Source organism: Astyanax mexicanus, chromosome 6, assembly GCF_023375975.1.
Source record: "Astyanax mexicanus isolate ESR-SI-001 chromosome 6, AstMex3_surface, whole genome shotgun sequence".
In the NCBI taxonomy this organism is placed as follows: domain Eukaryota; kingdom Metazoa; phylum Chordata; class Actinopteri; order Characiformes; family Acestrorhamphidae; genus Astyanax; species Astyanax mexicanus.
The window spans coordinates 16,895,265-16,917,446 of NC_064413.1; the positions used below are offsets into that span (position 1 = coordinate 16,895,265).

At 37.3% G+C, this 22,182-nt stretch overlaps 1 protein-coding gene across 1 annotated transcript in view; it reads left to right on the forward strand.

The window, feature by feature from the left end:
* Nucleotides 1-226: 226 nt before the first annotated feature.
* ddc (dopa decarboxylase) overlaps nt 227-22,182 on the forward strand; it is a 39,644-nt gene continuing 17,688 nt past the window's right edge. Inside the window, exons 1-8 of the mRNA XM_049479958.1 lie at nt 227-393; nt 6,376-6,596; nt 11,124-11,237; nt 12,486-12,605; nt 17,777-17,911; nt 19,116-19,259; nt 21,312-21,378; nt 21,470-21,564. Of these exons, the coding sequence (XP_049335915.1) occupies nt 6,396-6,596; nt 11,124-11,237; nt 12,486-12,605; nt 17,777-17,911; nt 19,116-19,259; nt 21,312-21,378; nt 21,470-21,564 (876 nt within the window). The 5' untranslated portion in view covers nt 227-393; nt 6,376-6,395. The remainder of the gene's footprint in view (nt 394-6,375; nt 6,597-11,123; nt 11,238-12,485; nt 12,606-17,776; nt 17,912-19,115; nt 19,260-21,311; nt 21,379-21,469; nt 21,565-22,182) is intronic.

The window sequence follows — 22,182 nt, forward strand, 5'->3', positions numbered from 1 at the left end:
AGACACAGCTTTCAACAGCTGATTCAGATACTGGGGAAAGCTGGAGGTGGGGGGTTAGTGATGGTTATGTTAGGGGGTGGATGGGTGAGGGGGGGGGGGGGGGGGGGTTAGTGGTGGTATAGTAAGTAGGATCTCATTATCTGCTTGTGAATCAGTCCTTCCTGGGTTGCCTGCGCGCACTGCTTTGGATGAAAGCCATGCTCTGATTGGCTGCCTAAAAGGTGCGCTCAGCAGATAAAGACACGGGCTGCTCAGCTCCACTCCACTCTGCTCTGCTGTGAGAGTGCGTGTGTGTGTTTGATTGCATGTGTTTGCCTGTTGGTGACCCTGCAGAACAGTGTGTCCGTGTGTTGTAAGCAGTGAGGAGGAGGACGCCGCTTTTTGACAGATACTGTAAGTACTGACACTGCAGGCAGACAGAGAGACAGAGAGAGACAGAGATAACACTTGTTGAATGATTAGAGCAGAAAGAGCAAGGTTCATTTATTGAGCAGAGTTTCAGTAGGGCAGAGATTATGCTGTTTTTATAGTAGGTCTGTATTTGTCCAATTTGTATGTTCTCTTTCAGTTTAGTTAAGTGCAGGGGCATTATCACAATACTGTGTTTTTGTCATGTTCATTCTTTCTGACTATTTATCATTTTTATAAGACTTGAGACTTTCTTTACATTTTCATGTGTGCATGTGCAATCATTCATGCACCCCCCCTATAATGGCAAGCTGCACAATGACAGGGTGCACAATTTTAGTGAACAGCTTCGTTCAAAGAAAACCTGGTTGTCTCGGCTGAATTGTTCGTTTTGACCTGATACAGCTCTGGAATAAGAGATGATGATGTTTTTCCTTGATTTTACCAAATTGAAAACCTTTGGAATATAATCAAGAGGAAGAAGGATGATTACAAGCCATCAAACCAAACTGAACTGCTTGCATTTTTGCCCCATTAGAGGTATAAAGTTATCCAAAAGCAGTGTGTAAGACTGGTGAAGGAGAACATGCCAAGCTGCATGAAAACTGTGATTAAAAACCAGGGTTATTCCACCAAATATTGATTTCTGAACTCCTACCACTTTGAACATATGAATATGAACTTGTTTTCTTTGAAGTATTTGAGGTCTGAAAGCTCTGTATCTTTTTTGTTATTTCAGACATTTCTAATTTTCTGCAAATAAATGCTCTAAACTACAATATTTTTGTTTGGGATTTGGGAGAAATGTTGTCTGTAGTTTATAGAATAAAATGACAATGTTCATTTTACTCAGACATATACCTATAAATAGCAAAATCAAAGATGCAGAAACTGAAGTGGTCTCTTAATTTGTTCCAGAGCTGTACTGTTTCAAATATACATTATAACTGTCTAAAATTATGGTAATAAATTGAGTTGATATTTTACTGTGACAAGATGGACCGATTAAGTTTTCATATTTCAGCTAAATATGAAGACAATATGAGAAATGTTAACTGAAATTATTGAATTATTAATTGCTGAATATGCAGCAAGTTAAATAGCTTAAGAATTTATTTTATGAAAACAGCTAAATGATATAAAAAAAATCATAAAAAAACTTAGAAATTATATCTATACATCTTTATTAAATAAATAATTACACTTAACCTGGCAGCATTGTGGACATGGCAAAAAACAAGTCCCAAAAAACTGTATAAAATATATAAAGCATTTTAAAGTGAATGTTAACATTATTTTTTTCTACATTTGTAATAATCTGTTCATTCAGAATAAATATCAAGAAAAGATTGATACTTTGTGTTTGTATGAGATTTTAAACAACTATGCTGCAGACACAAACAGCTACTTATATTAATATTGACCCTTGATTTATTAGCATGAATGTAATATAGATAAATACACTATCACCAAAGCGTTTAACAATAAGCAATAAACAGTGAATGAATTGAACAAACAGTAAATGGAAATTAGAAAAGCAGATGTATTTAACTAAGTAAATATAAAAAGGTAAAGTTATCTTTAAGATTATATATGATCAATAAATACAGTTAAAATATGTTTATGGCCACAGTGGTTGTATCTCAGGTTGTGAGAAGATGTCATAAGTGTGATCAGCCCGCCCTTCCCCCCAGTTCATAGGGCAGTTTGTGTGCACTGCTGCAGTCAATGAGCTGAGGTGAGATGCTACTGAATTTGCTATTGTATAAAACTCCTGCTGCAATCAAACTTCAGACACTATATTACCATGCCACTGCACTGTTACTGTGTTATAATATGTGCTGGCTATCAGTCCTATGGTAATAAAGTATGCGTTTATGGTTTATAATTGCACACCTACCTGCTCCATGTGACTCTCACGGTCATTTACTTTTGACTGATTTTTGAGTGGAATGTAATGCAGGTGAGGTAAGTGTGAGGTGTGTGTGTGTGTGTGTGTATGTATAAAGCTTCTACTGAATGGTGGGGCTTAAGAGCTTTAATAGTATTTGCAATCATGTTACCAAGGCCCTCATGTAGACCTGCAGGCCTACGGGTGAGCTGATGACATGCACACTCGCACACCCACCTCACCTGCATTAGTGTGTATTAATGTGGATTAGAGTGAAGAAAGTGTTTACTCCAGAGAATCAGAGGCAGCAGGGCTTGAGAGATTATTAGCCCGACTGCTCACTCTCACCCTCAGACCTGGCAGAAGGTTTTCTCCTCACCTGGTGCGACCCGAGAGTCACGTAGTCACACTCAATGCTAATTCTGCTAATTCATCATCACTTAGTAAAAGTACCATTTTCCGTTTCACAAGGTGCACTATGACTAATTGTTGGAGCGTTTACAGCAGTTGTGCTGATACAGTAGTGATATGGTGTGTTGTAGATTGTGGATTGTGTGACGCTGGTGCGAGTGTGATTGGTCATGTGACTCTGGACTTTAGCTGGTAATTCAAAGAAGCTCTACTTAGAAATAGGAAGGCACTGTGTAAATCTTAAGCAAGGCTGTAATGAAGGTAATTCATTGACTAGTAATCACATTGACTAGATTTCTTCCTACTTGTCCCCCAGAACTTTGAGTCACAGTCTTCACAGAAAAAAAACTCCTAGTTAATCTTCTAAATCTCTACCAATTCTGAAATTGTAATTTTGTAAGTTTTTTGGAAAGAGTTAAGAACCATAGTTTTTCTGCAAAGCTGAGTCCGGCCCTGCTAACACTGATCTCTTGAACAAAGGTGTCAGAACTATTGACATTCATTTCTCAGTTTGAAGTATAGATACTAGTGCTTAAAATACATATGCACTCCCACAAGTACAGTTAGATGCATGCGTTATTGTATATAAATTGTTAGATGCATGGGTTAACCCAGATTGCATGGGTAATTTAATTGCAGTGGCACCTTTTAATAGGTGAGTTACTTTAGGTAGGAAGGTAACAGTCAGTTCTCGAAGCTGATTCATTGGAAGCAAGAAAAATAGGTCTTGTGGGATTTATGGGTGAGTTCAAAAGAGGACAAACTGTTGGTGCACGTCTTGCTGGTTTATCTGTGACCAAGACAGCAAGTCTTTGTGATGTATCAAGAGCCACGGTATCCATGGTAATGTCAGCATACCACCAGGAAGGACCAACCACATCCAACAGGATTATCTGTGGACGCAAGAGGAAGCTGTCTGAAAGGGATGTTCGGTAAAAAAAAAAAAAAACACGGCTGCCCAAATCACGGCAGAATTCAATGTGCACTCCAACTCTCCTGTTTCCACCAGAACTGTCCGTCGGGACAATAAATGATTGTGGGTGTTTCAGTTTCATTATCCAACCTATGTTGCTACACATGAGTTGAGGGAAGGGAGTTGTATAAATTACTTCTTAATCTAACATTCTTAAATCATTCAAGCTTTTTGACAAGCTGAAGCATTGCTCAATATTAACAAACAGGACATGTAAATATGAGGAATATAAAAATAAAATCTGATCTAATCAGGTTTGTTTAATAAACAAATATATACATTAGAATTTTAAAAAATGCTGCTTGGGTGAGCCTGTTTAGTTATTAATGTGGGGCTACTTTCAGAATGCTGGACAGTTTTTGTTCTGCCCAACAGCTGAGTTTACTAAATAGCAATGTGTTTCATTTACCTAGGATGTAAGATGTTGGAGATGCCCAAGTTCTCCAGTATTTTGTGCATTTTAACATCATAAAAATATTGAATGTTCACCGATAGAAGATGGACAGTACTGAGTATATAGAGAAGATTTAATGTGACACAGATAGATACTACAGATAGATACGTAATACACTGTATAATACAACTCCTTTTACTACTGTTGATAGGAATATTAAACCTGCATTAAAAACTGTAACTGAGGAAGCTGAAAACGCTCCCATTGGCCTGTAGGTTACTCTGACAGTGACTAATTCACTAGCCTAGTCTAGGGTGCCAAAAACTAACCATTAACTATTCAGCACTGTATTTATAGTGTGTTATAATGTGGAGGATTAGTTAATGTTGTAATGATTAATATGAGTTTGATTGCTCTAAAGATATTGGAGGTTTGGGAAAACTCCTTTTTCTCATACTTCAACAGCTGGCTGCAATGTATGCATTTATTAGTGAATAATGCAGTTTAATTTCCAAGTGATGGATATCATTCAGTGGATAAGAATTTATCTTGGAAACTTTGGCCCACTGAATCAATAACTAAAGAAGCAAAAAATATATTGTACAGGAACACAAAGTGCAGAATTTTGGCACTTTGTATCTTATCTTGTAAGGAAAGTTGTCACTGCATGTTTCACATAAAAACCCAAAGTATTTCAGCTAGTACTCTTGGGTATGACATATTGTTATATTGTATAAAGACGTTGCTTTCTCCTTCTGTCCTCAGTCTTACAGATACTCTTCTTAGGAATGTTTCTAATTCTAATGGTACTTTATGCTGTATACATTATATTAATATGGATTTGCTCCTTTTTGTAGCTCTAGCAGCAGGTTTGGATCACTTCTTGATAGGGCAGAACGATATATCATTTAGCGTTGTACGCTTGCGCAATAGTCACATCGCGGGACGTGCAATGTCACCTAAGGCAATTAAATCGAACACATCATGTTGCAATGTTCTGATTCTTGACACAAGAAATACATACACGGTGTTCTAAATGAACTGCCATCTCTATCTGCTGCTGAGAAGAGTGAGGGGGAGGGGGAGGGGGAGTGGGCGTAAACATGAGGTAAATGCATGGCCTCCATTCACATGGCTGGGTTTGTACAACCTGTCCATAGCTGTGCACCTCAGTCAAGCACAGTTTTGCACAGATATTTCCAGTTACAGCCGGAAACACATTTTGATTTCCAGAAAAAAACATTTATATTTACATTTTAAAAGGCCATTTAAATGCTTGATTATTGTGGTTTTGCTGTTTTCCTCGGATTTTGAGTGCTTGGCTGACTCTAAAGCGGTGACTCAGCTCTCGGTCATGTGGATCTCTGTCGTGAGACAGCACGTGGGTAGGGGCGGGGCTGGTGCTGTCACGGTTCCTGCATTGTTTAATATCACAATATACATCACAGAAAACGAAAACAACGCAATGTCAAGTTTTTCCAATATCGTGCAGCCCTACTTCTTGAGTTATCAGTGTTGGCAATTTGTATACAGTTTGCTCCTCAGCAATCGGCAACTCCACTCTATAACTAAGCTTATTGTCTCTTGGTAATTGAGTTGGTGTGGTTCCTAAATGCAGAGGTGTCATCCTATTACAGCACCATTTAGGAGTTTAGTGAGAACTTTAGGACCATCTATTCTTTGACTAATGTTTATGGAAGAAGACTGCATGGCTAGGTACTTTGTTTATACATCTGTATAAACTGAACGGAACACCTACAATTAATTGTTTAAAAGTGTGTCTTGGTACTTTTGTCCAAATAGTGTAGTATTTAGTGGTTTCAGGTCATTTTTTTTCACCTATTTGGCACTAAGTTTTGCTAAGTCATTTTTTGCAAGGAGTGGTGGCAATATGAGCATTCATGATAAACACATTGAATAAATTTCAACAATATTGTAAATAACAGGAAACTCAAACTGCATTACTTACATGCAGCAACAAAGCAAGCTTTTCATGCTGTAGACAGTGATCACAAGACATAAAGAGGCAAGAGGTAAAGTAAGGTAGAGGTCCACAGTAAAAACACACTAAACTACCTCTTATTCTGAGAATAATGAGTGCGGCCAAGGGATACATTTTTTTTGAGGAGCTTAAACTAATTTAGGAACCAAAAGGCAAGCAAACCAATCAATTGCCTCGGGCCTCGAGCTGGCCTGGCCTATTTGGAGCGTAAATTAGAGATGTGAATATTCACCACATGGAATTATTTGGAGGAAAATGGTATATTTGCCACACTCATCCTCAACCTTCTCTTTCAGTTTCCTCTCCAGGTTTCAGGATGGACACAGCAGAATTCCGCAGGAGAGGGAAGGAGATGGTGGACTACGTGGCTGATTACCTGGAGAACATTGAGTCACGGCAGGTCTACCCTGATGTACAGCCAGGCTACTTGAGGACCCTCATACCGGAGGACGCTCCACAGGAGCCAGAGACGTATGAGGATGTGGTGAAGGACATTGAGAGGGTCATCATGCCAGGGGTGAGTAACACTGACCAACCCTGAGCCCTGTGATGTTGTGCCAGTGATTTGCTTTAACGAGCTGCTCTGAACATTGACCGTATAAAATGTTTGGGTGTTAAGTGTTGAGTAAGACTCAATCGTAGCCCTTCCCCAATTTTTTGGTTCTGACCTGATTCTGCAAAAAGACTCTTAGCACAAAGCACAAAGAGTTGGGTGAGTATCACAGTGAAAATTCACTCCCTCTGCCAGTTATAGATATATTAACTTTTGGACTCTCTTGTGAAAAGGCACTGTTTTGTACACATTTTCAAAAAAGGGGGTTCCTTCACCTTCCCAGCACTGGGAGCATTGTGTTTTAAAGGGAGTTACTACTGGGTAAAAAATAAATAGGTCTCATCTTTACTTCTGAAACTCTGCTTCCTCTAGGCCACATGTGTCAAACACAAGGCCCGCGGGCCAAATGTGGCCCGCCACGTCTTTTTATGTGGCCCGCGAGAGCTTGTAAGATCTTAGTGTCTATAATAAATAAGTCAGAAGCGTTCTTTGACCAAAAAATACATTTCCCACAATGCTTGTCGATTGTATTACCCGCAAAGTTACGGCTTACTGCCACTACACGGCAGTGTAGTCATTGATGTGGAAACCCTGCCGGAGGGAAGGTGTAACTTCGCGGGTGGAATTGAGACATGTTTATCCCATAATATCCAGAAAAAGAGAAGTTGATGCAGACGGACGGCTGTGCTTCAAGGCGAAAGACCGGTATGCCTTTTGTGTTACGAAGAGTGTTACTGACCAAAATAAACGCTTTTTAGGAGAGATATAAGTTCTGTGTAAATATTTATAAGACAATAGCTGACAAAATCTGTTTTAATGACGTTAATAAACATCACTGGGACAGCGCTAGTCGCAGTTTCACCGCAGCAAAGTACGAGGACGTGAATCACTTATCTAACCAGCCTTTACTAATTTCTGCCCTCAATAACCCTTTCAATAACCTCCAATAGCCTTTAATAGTCTTCAGTAGCCTTCAACAGTCTAACCTTGCAGCCGTGGTGTGTCCACTAAACTCCGTAGTTATAAACATCCTGAGGTTAGCAGCGCGATAACTGACCTGTTTATAATGTAATCCCAGCAGTGACTCATGCTCTAAACGGCTGCTGTTAGGTGATTGGGCTGAAAGATGAACTGTAGAGAGCTGTATTATTCGGTTACAAAAATCTTTATTTCATACACAGAAGAACTTAAAAATTTTAAAAACGCTCCAGACTGGCTGAGCTGAGCCCTGTAGCCCGTGGCTGGGCTGTAGCTCTGACTCAGTAAAGACTGCGGACTTGTGGTGCTGCTGCTGCAGCTCCCACTAGTGGTTGGATGAGGAACTGCTAAATCTGAGGAAATGCTATGTTCTTAACAGCTCACAATTTGATTTTATATTTATTAAGCCTTATTTCAGTTAATAATTTCAAAGTTAATATAACTTGATGTCATGTCATTTCTATTCACTTGAATAGTTTGGTTCTTGATTGATGGAGTTTTTGGATTTCATGACATGACAAATAAAAAGGATTTATGTTAATAGAGCAACAAGCAAACATTTTTTCCATGCAACTGTAATATTTGATTGAATAAATAATATATTGAGAGTTATTTAACATTAAGGAGTAATTACATTCATTTACATATATTACATTTGGTTACATTTTATTACATTTATAAGTTACATCTGGCCCTCGGAGGACAGCCAATATGCCAATGTGGCCCTCGGCCAAAATGAGTTTGACACCCCTGCTCTAGGCCCTTCATGATAACTACATTATTGATGCATTATACAATAGCCGTGTAATGATCAATGCTTCAAAAACTGAGATTCCATACACACAAAGTATAAAATATACAGCGCCTTGCAAAAGTATTCGGCCCTCTTGAACTTTTCAACCTTTTGCCACATTTTAGGCTTCAAACATAAAGATATGAAATTGTAATTGTTTTTGTAAAGAATCAACAACAAGTGGGACTTGTAGATGTTCTTGGTAGATTTGCAATGGTCTGATACTCCTTTCATTTCAATAAGATCGCTTTCACTGTGCTCCTTGAGATGTTTAAAGCTTGGGAAATCTTTTTGTGTCCAAATATGGCTTTAAACTTCTCCACACTTCATGATTGGGTCCCACTTGATTCGTCACAAAAAATAAAAATGTAATTTCTTTATGTTTGAAGCCTGAAATGTGGCAAAAAGTTGAAAAGTTCAAGGCACTGTATATTTCCCAAACTATGATTACTATATTTTTTGCACTATAAGGCACACATAAAATCTTTAAATTTTCCCCCAAAAAGTCCCAGTGCACTTTATAGTCAGGTGCGCCTTATGTATGAATTTTATCAGCCAGGTTGTAAGGAGCAGTAAAGCCACTCTGGTAAAGTGCAATGTTAATCAGTAGTTTCAGTTTAGATCTTTAGCACCAAGGCTGCAACAGTATTAGCATTAGCCGCTAAGAGCGGTAAGCGCTTTCTCTTTGACCATTCAAAGGTGAGTATTATCAGACTGTAGTCTGTATGTTTACTGTGTTAAAACAATTTACATGGAACCTCTTGCTAATATCGGCCTGACTTACCAGGACACTCATGGTTCCTCAGTGTAGCACTATCAGGCAGCATTTCCACTAATGCTAATGCTGCTGCACCCTGCCTTAGTAGAAATCTGGAAATCTAATGCTGCCTTCAAGTTCTCCTTGGAAATTCCTACTTATGAGGTTTTTGGTCGTAATTACTTGACTTGACATGGGTTTGAGTATTTTTTGGTTGGGTGGAAATGGACGCCATTAGGAAAATCCTTTTGTTTATACTTTTGGTCTATTATTAGAAAAGACAAGAGTATTATTTTGCCCAACTCCAAGAGAGTGAAGCGAATAAGACACACATTAGGTAAGTGATGTTTTTATCCCAACCTGTACAGTTTAAAACTACTGCTAATAAGCTCAACGTTTTTAACTTTTACTGTATGAGCAGGATTCATTTTGGCAGCAGCCAAGACCTTGTTACTGACAAACCCCCAACTGGGAAACTAAGGGTTTCTGTGTTTCCCACTGGTAAATACAAGGTTGTGGTGACATTTATGTGATCTCATCTCATGAAAATGATATTACTGACATGACTTGAAGGCAGCATAAGCTTAGTTTAATAAACGGAAGTGCTTTTTACCCAAACAAACAGTTTTCAGGATAGAATTTATGTAGACTAATATTCAGTGCTTTTTTGACTTTGAAAGATTTTTTTTAAAGAGTTACAGTTTTGTTTACCTAGCTTAGCTTTTAGTTACAACCCTGTTCCTTACTATTCAATTAATTTCAATTCAATTTTATTTCTATAGCGCTTTTTACAACAAAAGTTTTCACAAAGCAGCTTTAAAAAAACGGTCCACGTCTCTTATGAGTGACACAGTGACATTTTTATGGTGACACAGTGGCAAGGAAAAACTCCCCTTAAGAGGAAGAAACCTTGGAAGGAACCCATCCTACTCGGGTTGACCCGCTCAGTACAATCAAACAACAAACAAATAGCAGAACAAAACAACAGAACAGAGAGATAACGTAAGCTATGAATTAAAAAACTTATGAATATAAAAATGTAATGAACACTAACTATAGAGCTATGGCTAATATAGAAACAGATTCTGAGTATGTAAATGTTGATAAGTGCAGGGTTGCAGAGCCGGAGTACAACACAGCGGGCAGTGGAGAGCCTAGTACTAGTGTCGCATAGTGTGCCTTATAATCTGGTGCGCCTTATACTGCAAAAAAATACGGTAATTATTTTTTGTTGTCTTTAAAAGGGCTCTGTTATGCTGTTCAAATATCACTATGTTAATTACATTTAAACGTTCTTAAATAATACTGTTTATTTATAATATTGTTTATTGTGAAAATAAAAATAGTTATCATTACAGGCCAAGGTACATGGGTCAACTGGGAATCACTGATATATAAAACTTAGCCTTCAATTCCATTTAATAGACATTTAGTTGATGCTAGTTGTGCAAGTATGATGCATCTACAAAGGACCATCCAAGTAAGCTTTATTTCTATCCACAAACTATGTTTAGAGCTAGAGAACTCAGATCATATGTGCTTCTATAGCATGAAGGGTCTGGAAACATTATCCCCCATAACAGTGGAGTGTCAGGATCTGTAGTAAAACACCTTTAGCTTTCCTGGTCCTGGTTAGCTCGTTCAGAAGTCATTGTTTCCCTTGGCTCTGTATGGTTATTAGTATATATTAGTGTTTATTAATGACTCAGAGTGGGAAACAGAGCTACACTGCTGACACCCTTTTCCCTCATCCACCTGGAATGTGTTTAAGGGAAAACAGTAGGATATCATACGTTCCCGGCTCTCACTCTCAGCCATTCTAACTGATGTAGACTGAAGGTAAAAATGATGTTAATCAGGATGTGACTGTGACTGATGTAATGTTGAGACTGTAGATGATTAAACTGTGTGATCTGTTGTGGTGTGTTCAGCATATTTAAGAATAGTTTTTCTCTTTGTGTAGGTCACTCACTGGCACAGCCCATACTTCTTTGCCTACTTCCCCACTGCCAACTCCTTTCCTGCACTACTGGCAGACATGCTGTCTGGAGCTATTGGCTGCATCGGCTTCTCATGGGTATGCTGCATTATCACTCCATTTTTATATACTTTTATCCACCTATGCATGCATTGATTATTCATTCCTTGTCCATCCACTAGTAAATATAGTATATATATTTTTTTTTTTACACACAAAAACGAATTTAAACATTTCACCAATACTGAATTTCACAAGTTTTTTTGGCCGGGTTTTCTTTCACAATTTTATGATACATTAAATGCCCAATAAAAAAGTTAAACATATTAACACTGTACACTTCACATTTCTCTAGAAATGAGTGAGTGTGAGTCTAGAAAACTGATACCAAGCACGATAAGTTATGCTCAATGCTTTATTTCATTTATTTAATGAGAGTAGAGCATAAAAATGAACTTAAACCTGCCGTTTGCCAGCTTTGCCTGTTCGCTCTTCCCTTCACTCCCTGGGGCTGGGGCAGAAGAGGGTCTTCCACCACTGCTGAAACAGCCCTAATATTAGAATCAAGGAAACACTGGAATATGACTCATTGTTCTTTACAAATTATCCTGTATTTTAATTTATTTAGCCAAACACTGAAAGTGCTCCCCCCCCATTTTTGGCTGCCAATATTTGGTGCATCCCTAGAATGGGATTCCCCGTTCCATTCATTTATCAGCCATCTGACCATCCGTCCACACATTCATCATTCATTCATCGATCTGCCCATTAGGGGTGGGCAATATTATATCGTATACAATATATTGTGACACAGAAATATCGTGATATTAAAAATCCATATCGTGATAATAGAGATGTTCTGTCTTAAAAGTAGTCTATTATTTACTGTGAAGCTTTAGGTGTATTTATTGTATAATTGTTTTAGTTTGCAGTTTAAATGCATGCACTAAATATTCTGCAATATTATTTGCTGCATTATATTATTTTATGCTATATTATTTTGCCACATTATGATTATACTGTTATACTATTATACTATATTACTGAAATGAATGAATTATTTTAGTTTTCCTATATCGCCAAGTATGTCGTTATCGCAAAAATACCCTGAAATATCGTGATATTATTTTAGAGCCATATCGCCCACCCCTACTGCCCATATGTTCATGATTTATCCATCTTTTCCACTTACAGATCCATCTATTCCATCTATGTCTATGTTTGATTTATCAATGCAGCCATGATCTGTCTCTTGATCAGTCTCCAACACCCATTCATTTATGTTTAGTGATCCATTCTCTCTCTTGTCTTGTAAGGTAATGTATGAAACGTGTGTGTGTGTTTTAGGCTGCGAGTCCAGCCTGCACAGAGCTGGAGACAGTGATGCTGGACTGGCTGGGGAAGATGCTGAAGCTGCCTGAGGAGTTTCTAGCAGGCACAGAGGGTAAAGGAGGAGGCGTGATTCAGGTAAGCATCACAATATCAGTCAAAACAAGGGCAAGTTTATTGTCTAATAAATGGAATTTATAGTAAAGCTCTTTTTCTGCTTTACACTGCCTTCCATTTATCCTAGAACAAGAATGTCATCACACCTGAGTGATTGGAATTTGGCCCTACAGATAAACGTCCAGAGAATTTTACACTTTTGCAACATATTTTAAAGAAAGTAAGCTGAAAAAAACTTGGGGAAAAATGTAACAACTGCATCCAAACATGGTGGAAACAGATTTTTAATATAGACAGTACTGTGTGTAAAACTGATGTAATCACAGAGAATCAGACAAAGTCACACAGTTAGATGTGCTAATAAAGGATATAATACTACTGCCTTAACTACTGTTGATACAGCCATTTGAATTGTGAACTCAGGGAGGGTGATGCTCTCCTAACTTTTCCCAATTTTGTTTATCTACAGCTCTTTTTACATGGGCTAAATCAACAATAAGGTAAATTACTTAACAATGGAGGGAGGCTGTGTTTAGGGGCTTTTATCCTGTAATGTTGTAAAAAAAAAACTTTGTGCAAACTTTAATGTCTGTAAAAATATAAAATGAAACTGTATCTACAGCTCCAGAAAACATTAAGAGAGCACTCTAAAATGATCAGTTTCTTTGATTTTACTATTTATAGGTATAAGTTTAAGTTAAATGCACAATGTTGATCTTATGTCATTCCTGGTGCAAAAATTAAATTCTTTGGATTTCCTTTCAGAGGTTAATTACAAGTAAGATTACAGATTTATAGTTCAGTTGGGATCTTCATTATAACGAATATAATGGTTTATATTTAAAATATTTTAATATATTTGGTTTATATTAAATATGCTCTAAAGTTTATGAGTAACGATTTATGACATCCCATTGGTGCAGCCATTGGTTATATTGAATTGCCTTTATTTGGAGGTCTAAATGTGTTCAACTGTTATTGAACATGATTTCAAAGCAACACGAAAATACACTTGAATCTCAATTCAGTGTTGTTTTCACAGCAGGGCTTTATTCGATTCTTGCGCCGGAAAAGGTTCCAGACAATTTAATTTCAGGTGGCGGTCTCTGGCTGGCCAAATGTTGCCTGCTCACACAAACAACAAATTTACCGGTCATTGATTCCTCCTCGCGCGTGTTTAAGATGACCCGTCTGCTGGAAATTGGCTTTTACGGCGTCGGCTGTGACAGGACAAGTTGTCACGACGGAATAAGATGAGGCCAATTTACCTTCATTTATCCCATCAGTTTATCTATTCAGAGTCTCACAGCTATAAACACTTTGGGTATAAGGTACACAGTGTGCAGTGCAGGTCATTCACAATGGATCACTTCAGTGCTTTGCCATTGTTGCCTTTTTAAGAGTGCATGTGTCAGTGTGTGTGTGTGTGTGTGTGTGTGCGCACGCTCCTCTAACATCTGTTTTGTATCTGGGCTTTTCAGTGATGCTCACTATGGCAACCAACAGCACTCACTTCCTGTATGCCTGATAAGGGGTGATGGTTTGTGAGCACTGAAATTGATGCTAAAGCAGAAACAGACAGAGAAACGCAGAAATAACTATTAATACCAAATAAACAATTTTTTATAGAACCTTTACTTCTCATTTTAAACAGGTCATATCTTTTTTACACAAAGCACCTTTATTACAAAGCTGTAGAGTGCCTGTTTTTTTTACTCTGGTTTCTTCTGTTTCTTTATTTTTAAATGCTTTTTAGTTTTAAGTACTTTTTTCAAGCTGTGTATTAGCATTACAGATATGGCAAATCCATCCTATTTTAGAAATCTTGTTCTCCTACTCTACGAGGTCCAACTATCCTCAAATGGTAAGTTTATTAAGAAAAAACGTACAACTAAAAGGAAACTTGAAACCTCCTCTAGGCTGGATCAAAGGCATACATGATCCACATGGCATCCTGCAGCACATTTGTCCTGCTGGATCTGTAGATCCTGCAGTCATAGGTTGTTGAAATTGGTGGATCAGCTGGTCCTATAAATGGTCGAATAGTGCTCGAAGTTAGTAAACCCTTTCAAATTTTCTATATTTCCGCAAAAATATGACCTAAAAACAACAGATTTTCACATAAACTGAGCAAACTGTCCGAGTGCATTTTAGAGAAATGTCTAGCAGTTAGGGCTGGGCGATACTGTAAAAAAGAGAAATCTCAATATTTTTTCAAAAATACAATTGATTGTCGATAATGCTTTTATTTATTTTATTCTTTTTTTATTTTTCTCTCCATAATCCATTAATTTATCAGGTAAAAAGTTGTTAAAATCTGAAATATGGAATATTTTACAGCTTAAACTGAAAGCTGCACTGCATTAGCATTTATTTCTCCAAGCTTTGTTTACATTAAATGCTAAAGCTCTCCTTGAAACTTTTACTCAGCAAATTAGGAATTCTATTTCTGTACTGATCAAAGCTACTTTGAGACATTACGAAGAATAAAGAAATGTTTTTCACTAGACAGTTCATCATGCACACTACACATTTATTTATTTTATCCCTTCACAAGAATAGCAGAATATTGTTGAGTAACACAATTACGTTTTTATATTTTCAAATATCAAAAATAGCTGCTTTTTTATTTTATCATCTTAGCACTGACTACTGGCTGCATAATCGGGAGATCTCCGGCTCGGCTGTGTCGTGTTGTGCTGTGTGGTAACGCGGCTGTGGGTGTGCATTTATAACTGGAAGAGAGGGATCAAAGGAAAGCCTGCCTCCCCGCCAGCTTATTCAATACTGTTTAAAAGGTGCTTCAACTGGAGCGTCTCCCTACTTATATGAACAAAAATGAACAGAGCACGCAGCCAACTCACATCCACGGCTGCATCTGTAATGAGCGAGCTGACCGGCATCTGAACATCATGAACAAATCCATGAAAATCAATAGCAGGAAACCACACAGGTCTTATCAGACTCAATCAATGACATAGATTAGCCCCTAGCCACTTGTAGCTATATGTTTTTATACATACAGTGGTATGAAAAAGTATTTACTCCTTACAGATTTCTTTTAGGTTTTTTTTGTCATACTGATATTTTTCTAAAATATCAAACACACTTTAATAACAGACAAAGATAACCTGATATATAGATATATAAATTACATTTTTAAATGATCATTTTATTTATTAAAGAAAAAAAGAAACTATCCAAATCTTTCTAGCCCTGTGTGAGAAGTGTTTGCCACAAAACCTAATATCTTGGTTCTGTCACCCTTGGCAGCAACAACTGCAATTAAGCTTTACCAATAACTGGTTACAAGTCTTTCACATCTCTGTGGAGGAATTTTGGTCCACTATTCTTTACAGAATTGTTTTAATTCAAACACATTGCCGAGTTTTCCAGCATAAAAGTCCTGTTTAAGATCATGCCACAGCATCTTAAGCAGACTTTGACTAGACCACTCCAAAACCTTCATTAAGCTTTTTTAAAAGCGAATCAGAGGTGGACTAAACCAATAACCTTGCACCAACCAAAGAGCAATCTCAACAGAAATTAGTGAATTAGTGAATTAAAATATATGTGAGCACAAATAAACTATTATATAAATAAAACCTTCTTTTTAATCTTGAACCAGTGCTATATGTTTCTCAGTTGTTAAAATGCATAGTCAGCCCTCGTGAAGCTCATGTATATCTCAACTAGTCAATAAAATACTGATTAGATATACCGATATATTAGATATAGTTTTTCATACCAATTCCAAGAAGACACCCTAAGGTCCATTTTGGCCATGGTGAAATCAGTGCATATGGATTTTACCCATGGTTACATATGAATCACTGAAAGGATTTAATCAAAGATTATAAAGCAAAACTGAATAATTTGTAATAATGCTAAATATTGATTAAGATAAAATACTGATTATTTAATCAGAAATAATATATTATTAGGCAAAACATCTCCATATTCTATTGGAAAGAGACAAAAACATTTATAAAATTTATTTATTAAAATTTTTGTCTCAGACATTCAAAAAATAATCATTTTTTAAATTGTGACAAATCTGGCAACATTCCTGGGCAACTCAAAAAATTGAACTGACCAAAAATGTCAGAATATTGTTGTGATAACATATTTAAGTGAGTAACCGCACTTTTATAATTATAAACACAATTCCTTTTTGATTCTTTAAAATGAGTTAATGATTATTTCCATTGCTGACTAACCTGACAATTATTGGGGAGAGATCACAGATACATCACCAAACACATCAATTAACATTTAAAAAATAACATTTCCTCTGGTAACTGGAAGTTAAAAAAAAATCTAAAGTTTATAATTAATAAAAAAAGTTGTTAGTTTTTTTGGTGAAATGTGGTACTAAGCGGTTTATTAAAATGTAGTGTTTTTCTCCAATCATGTGGAGCTGCCTAATGAAACTGTATTAGTGGCAGTTTGAGAAGATGATGTAGCGTGATGAAGAGCAGTGATGTTCCGCATATCTCAGTGAAACCATTTAAAGCACTTGTCAAAAGAGATACAATTCATTTTAATTTTAATTTATTATTATTTTTTTTTTTAAATTATGTCTTAAATCTGTCTTAAATTATTCAAATATGTAAACACAGTCAATAATAAATGCTGCAAAGATAGAATGATCTCATTTACATGATTTCAACTGTCCCTTTCATTCATAATTGGTGATTCTTTGGTGGTTCTTGGATCCAATACATGTAAAATACATTCCACTACCAGATCAGGAGCATCCTTCGCTTTCTTTAAGAAACTCTTGAAGACAGAGCACCTCTAACAAACTCTAACTACTTCTAACCTCTCTTCCTTCTTCCCCTCCATCACTCCTCTATCCTATTATTTCCCTTTGACCTCCTTTAGGCCCTATCTAAAATATTTTTACCTTGAATTTCTATTACTCTATGTACATCATTATTGTAAATCGCTTGGACAAAAGTGTCTGTCAAATGTAATGTAATGTAATGTAAAATAGTTTTAAATGTTCATTAAAAGCTAATTGGAGTAAAATTTATTGTTCTTAATAAAACAAATTCAAAAGAGTTACTCAATAGCACAAGAACTCTTTTAATTATTGTTTTAACATATTTGTTGTCTTGAACACAATGCTGTTCTGAATAAAAAACACTAATCTATAACTACAGAATCTGGTTGTGTTGTGATTTCAGGGGACCGCTAGTGAAGCGACTCTGGTGGCACTCCTAGCTGCTCGTTCCAGAATCTTGAAGAGGATACTAAATGATGATCCTGAGAAGCAAGAAGCCGACATCATCTCCAGACTAGTCGCCTATTCCTCTGATCAGGTCAGAGTCTGCACCCTCACACAAACTCACTACAAACAAGAATGGAAACCTTAACTTAACTTTGCTTCAGTCATCAACATTATTGTGCGTAATAAATTAAAATAGAATTATAAATGGTGGAAATGCTTTCAATGCGGGATATAATTAGAAAATAGTAAACTTTTTTTTACTACATTATCTTTAAGCTGCTGGTTAATAGTGTATATTATGTTACCAGGTTTAAATGTGAAATGTTTCTGAGAAAACTGGAGAGATAAGAGTTCTATGAAGGCCAGCATCATCAGGGTCTTACTGATACAAGACATTTTTCATAAGGAAAAGTAAAACCATTAGGAAGGACATGGAACACCTCACAAACACAGGAATACAAAAAAATTGATACTTTTCAAAAGTACATGGAAACAAAACCCTCCCTACCCCTCAACAAGCTGCACAGAAAACAGAACCTTAACTTAGTTCTCTTGTTTTCTAATGCTCTGAATGCTTGTAAATGTCTTGATAATAATCAAATAAGTAAATAAAGCAAATAATGGCTAGAAATGCTGGCATGTAGGCGTAAAACAAAGTCAATCACACTTAAATTTATTATAATGACATGCCAAGTTGTGGCTGCATTTAACGTTCTTCGACTTACAATGTCACATGTGAACCGGAAATACTGTATATCATAGAGGGCATTAGAGGTGCTGGAAAAATCGATTCTTTAAAGAATCGTGATTCCTAGTCTTGGCAAGTCTGAATCTATTCAAATTGCCCCGAAATCAATTAAAAAATGCGTTTTTTTTGGGTTTTTTTGCTGCTCCTACTTCTGACAGCACTGCATATCGCATAACACATCCACTTGGCCACCGTAGAAGAAGGCCATCTGGCCACCATATAGCAAGCTAGTTAGTTAGCCAGCTCCATTAATCTGCTCCATTTTTTTTCGTGACCCCAAGAATCGGAATCGGAATTGAATCGCCAGACACTGAGAGATTTGCACCCCTAGGGGGCATTACCATCCACAATGGACAGTGCAATTGGGATGCCAACAGGTTCTTTAGACAAGACCACACCCTGTGTTGAAGGGTTGGGAACGTGTATAACGTCATGACATATGTAGAGAACCAGAATGTATTTAAAGCTCCTACTCAAACACTCATTGGAGTCAGTTGTGCTGTTTTCTGGACTGACTGCAATATTTTGTGTTTGCCTCTTCCTGTAGGCTCATTCATCAGTTGAGAGAGCAGCTCTAATCGGAGGCGTGAAAATGAAGAAAATTCCCACAGACTGCAAGTTTGCTGTGCGGGGAGAGGCGTTCCAAAAAATCCTGGAAGAGGACAAAGCAGCAGGACTCATCCCCTTCTATGTAAGCCCAACCACTGAACTTTTAAGCATTGCTGTATGTTTTGTGCAACAGCATGCAGGAATTAGATGTGCAGTTTTGTGCAAAGTGCAGTCATAGTACACTGTGCATCACTGCGACAGAGATAGATAGACAGATAGACAGACAGACAGACAGATAGACAGGATAAACAGAGTTTTAGCTGGGTGTTAAGATCATAGAGATGTGTGCGTATCTGCACAAGCTGACCAGGTTTCAACAGAATTATTGGTGATAAGTTAAATATTGATCTGTGTGTAAAGCTGTGTTGCGTGTGTGTGTTGTTCCTGGAGCTGTAAATGTCCTGTAATGAGGGAATAACACACCATAAGCACCATGACTCCTCTATATATGTGTCCCTACTGTACTAAGGAATAGATTTCTACCTAAATAATACATGCACAACAGCTGTCAGACACTGACAAGTGATGAATGTTGTAGAGGGCAACAACAGTGTTGAGGACTTAGAGTACATAGTGTAATGTAAAGTACATGGAGCAAGTACACTGTAAAGGTTTTTTTTTTTCTAAAGTACTGTATGTACAGCAGGGCTGTGTGAATGAGATGAAACTTTGAAAATGCTTCATCAGTAGCCCCTCAGCTATACTGAGCTCTAATTCTGTTTGGAGCGGCTCTGCTGCTGTTTTAAATGAATCTAAATTACATTAATCAGATTAGACTGCAGCCAGAGGAGACATCACTAAACGTTCCCAATGGCCAGAATACAAGATTTGTCTAGATTTAATCTAAATTGATTTAAGCTAATTTAACACTTGACAGGGTTTAAAAATATAATATAGCAGAAGCCTATCAGATTAAAGTGTGTAAAAACACAGCATATTGTGTTATTTAATTTGTACAGTACATACTATACAAACATTAATGTTAATGAGATGCAACAGGTTAACAAAAAGCAGTAGTAGTTGTAGTAATACTGTTGGTAATGGTAGCAAGAACAATAGTAGTAGTAGTAGTAGTAGTAGTAGCATTGTTGTTGCAGTGGTTGTGGTAGTAGAAGTAGTGTTTGTAGCAGTGAAAATAATAGAAGAAAGGGATTGTAGCAGTAGTATTAGTATTGTTGTAATGGGTGTAGTAGTAATAGTGTTTGTAGTAGTGAAAGTAGTGATTGTAGAAGTAGTATTGTTGTTGTAATGGGTGTGGTAGTAGTAGTAATAGTGTTTGTAGTAGTGAAAGTAGTGATTGTAGAAGTAGTATTGTTGTAATGGGTGTGGTAGTAATAGTAATAGTGTTTGTAGTAGTGAAAGTAGTGATTGTAGAAGTAGTATTGTTGTAATGGGTGTGGTAGTAGTAGTAATAGTGTTTGTAGTAGTAAAAGTAGTGACTATAGAAGTAGTATTGTTGTAATGGGTGTGGTAGTAATAGTAATAGTGTTTGTAGTAGTGAAAGTAGTGATTGTAGAAGTAGTATTGTTGTAATGGGTGTGGTAGTAGTAGTAATAGTGTTTGTAGTAGTGAAAGTAGTGATTGTAGAAGTAGTATTGTTGTAATGGGTGTGGTAGTAGTAGTAATAGTGTTTGTAGTAGTGAAAGTAGTGATTATAATAGTAGTGTAGTTGTAACGGGTGTGGTAGTAATATAATAATAGTACATTTTATTTTTATAGCGCTTTTCAGGAAACTCAAAGACGCTTTACATTGCATTAAAAAAACACAATACAAAAATACATATTAAAATAATCACCATCATCATCATCATCATCACCATCAACATCATCAACACTATACAGTAGAACAGAGCAAAACAATCAATGCATAATATATTGAATATATAGAAATTTTAAAATTTAATAATTAAAAAACAGAAGAAGAAAAGGAGAGGAGAGGAAAAAGGAGAGGCACATAGGAATGTTGCATCATGCGTTGAAAGCAGTAGTAGTAGTAGTAATAGTGTTTGTAGTAGTGAAAATAGTGAATGTAGAAGTAGTATTGTAATGGGTGTGGTAGTAGTAGTAATAGTGTTCAATATATTGATTGATACGCACTGAGGTTTTAAGATTAACTTTCCTTTTTATTGTTCAGTTTTGTGCCACCTTGGGGACAACGCCATCGTGTGCATTCGACCGCATCACAGAGATTGGGCCCATATGTGAGTATGGCTCATGTATTTCACACATTGTGTGCAACACAGTGACAGGAAAGCACAGGAATTTTTCTTTATCAATGTCTTTCTGTTGCAGGTAATGCTGAGCAGTTATGGTTGCACATTGACGCTGCTTACGCAGGAAGTGCGTTCATCTGCCCAGAGTTTCGACCTCTTCTGGACGGCGTGGAGGTGAGCTACTGCACTGACGTTCTTTTTGAGGGTCAACTGCGAGGTTCCTCTTGAAAAGTCTGAAATGCCAACGTAAGTCTGATCAGAGCTAAGCCGACGGGATGCAGGCTGTCAGCGGAAGGCCAGCAGGTGCTCGCTGTCGTCCACCTGCGCTCAAACAAAAGCATTCAAATGTCAAAAACGACACAAGCTCCAGTGAGCTATGTGTGGAGAAATTGGCGGGAAATTGGAGCGCCTTTGAGTTGCTGTGGCACCCAGCTGAGTGTCCCAGAGATAAGGGTAAAGTAATTTCCTGAGGCATACGCAGACCTTTAGATAAGCCCCTCCTCCCACCCCCTATTCCTCTGTAACCAAATCTCAGTGTTTATTAGTACCAGTTCAAATAATGCTGGAGGCTGCTCTCAGCTGAAAAGGCTCTGCTCTTTATCGACAGCCCGAATGACAATCGGGACAGAGTTTCCTGTGTTGCTGCTGGTTGCCAGGAAGTCATTGCCAAGCATGGCAACAATCAGGTCTTCCTCACAGCGGCCATGGTTTATTCTCAGTCCCTCACTCGGACGTTATTGCGGCAGATGGAAAGGATATTGGGGAAGGGAAGGGTGCGCAAACAGATGAGAA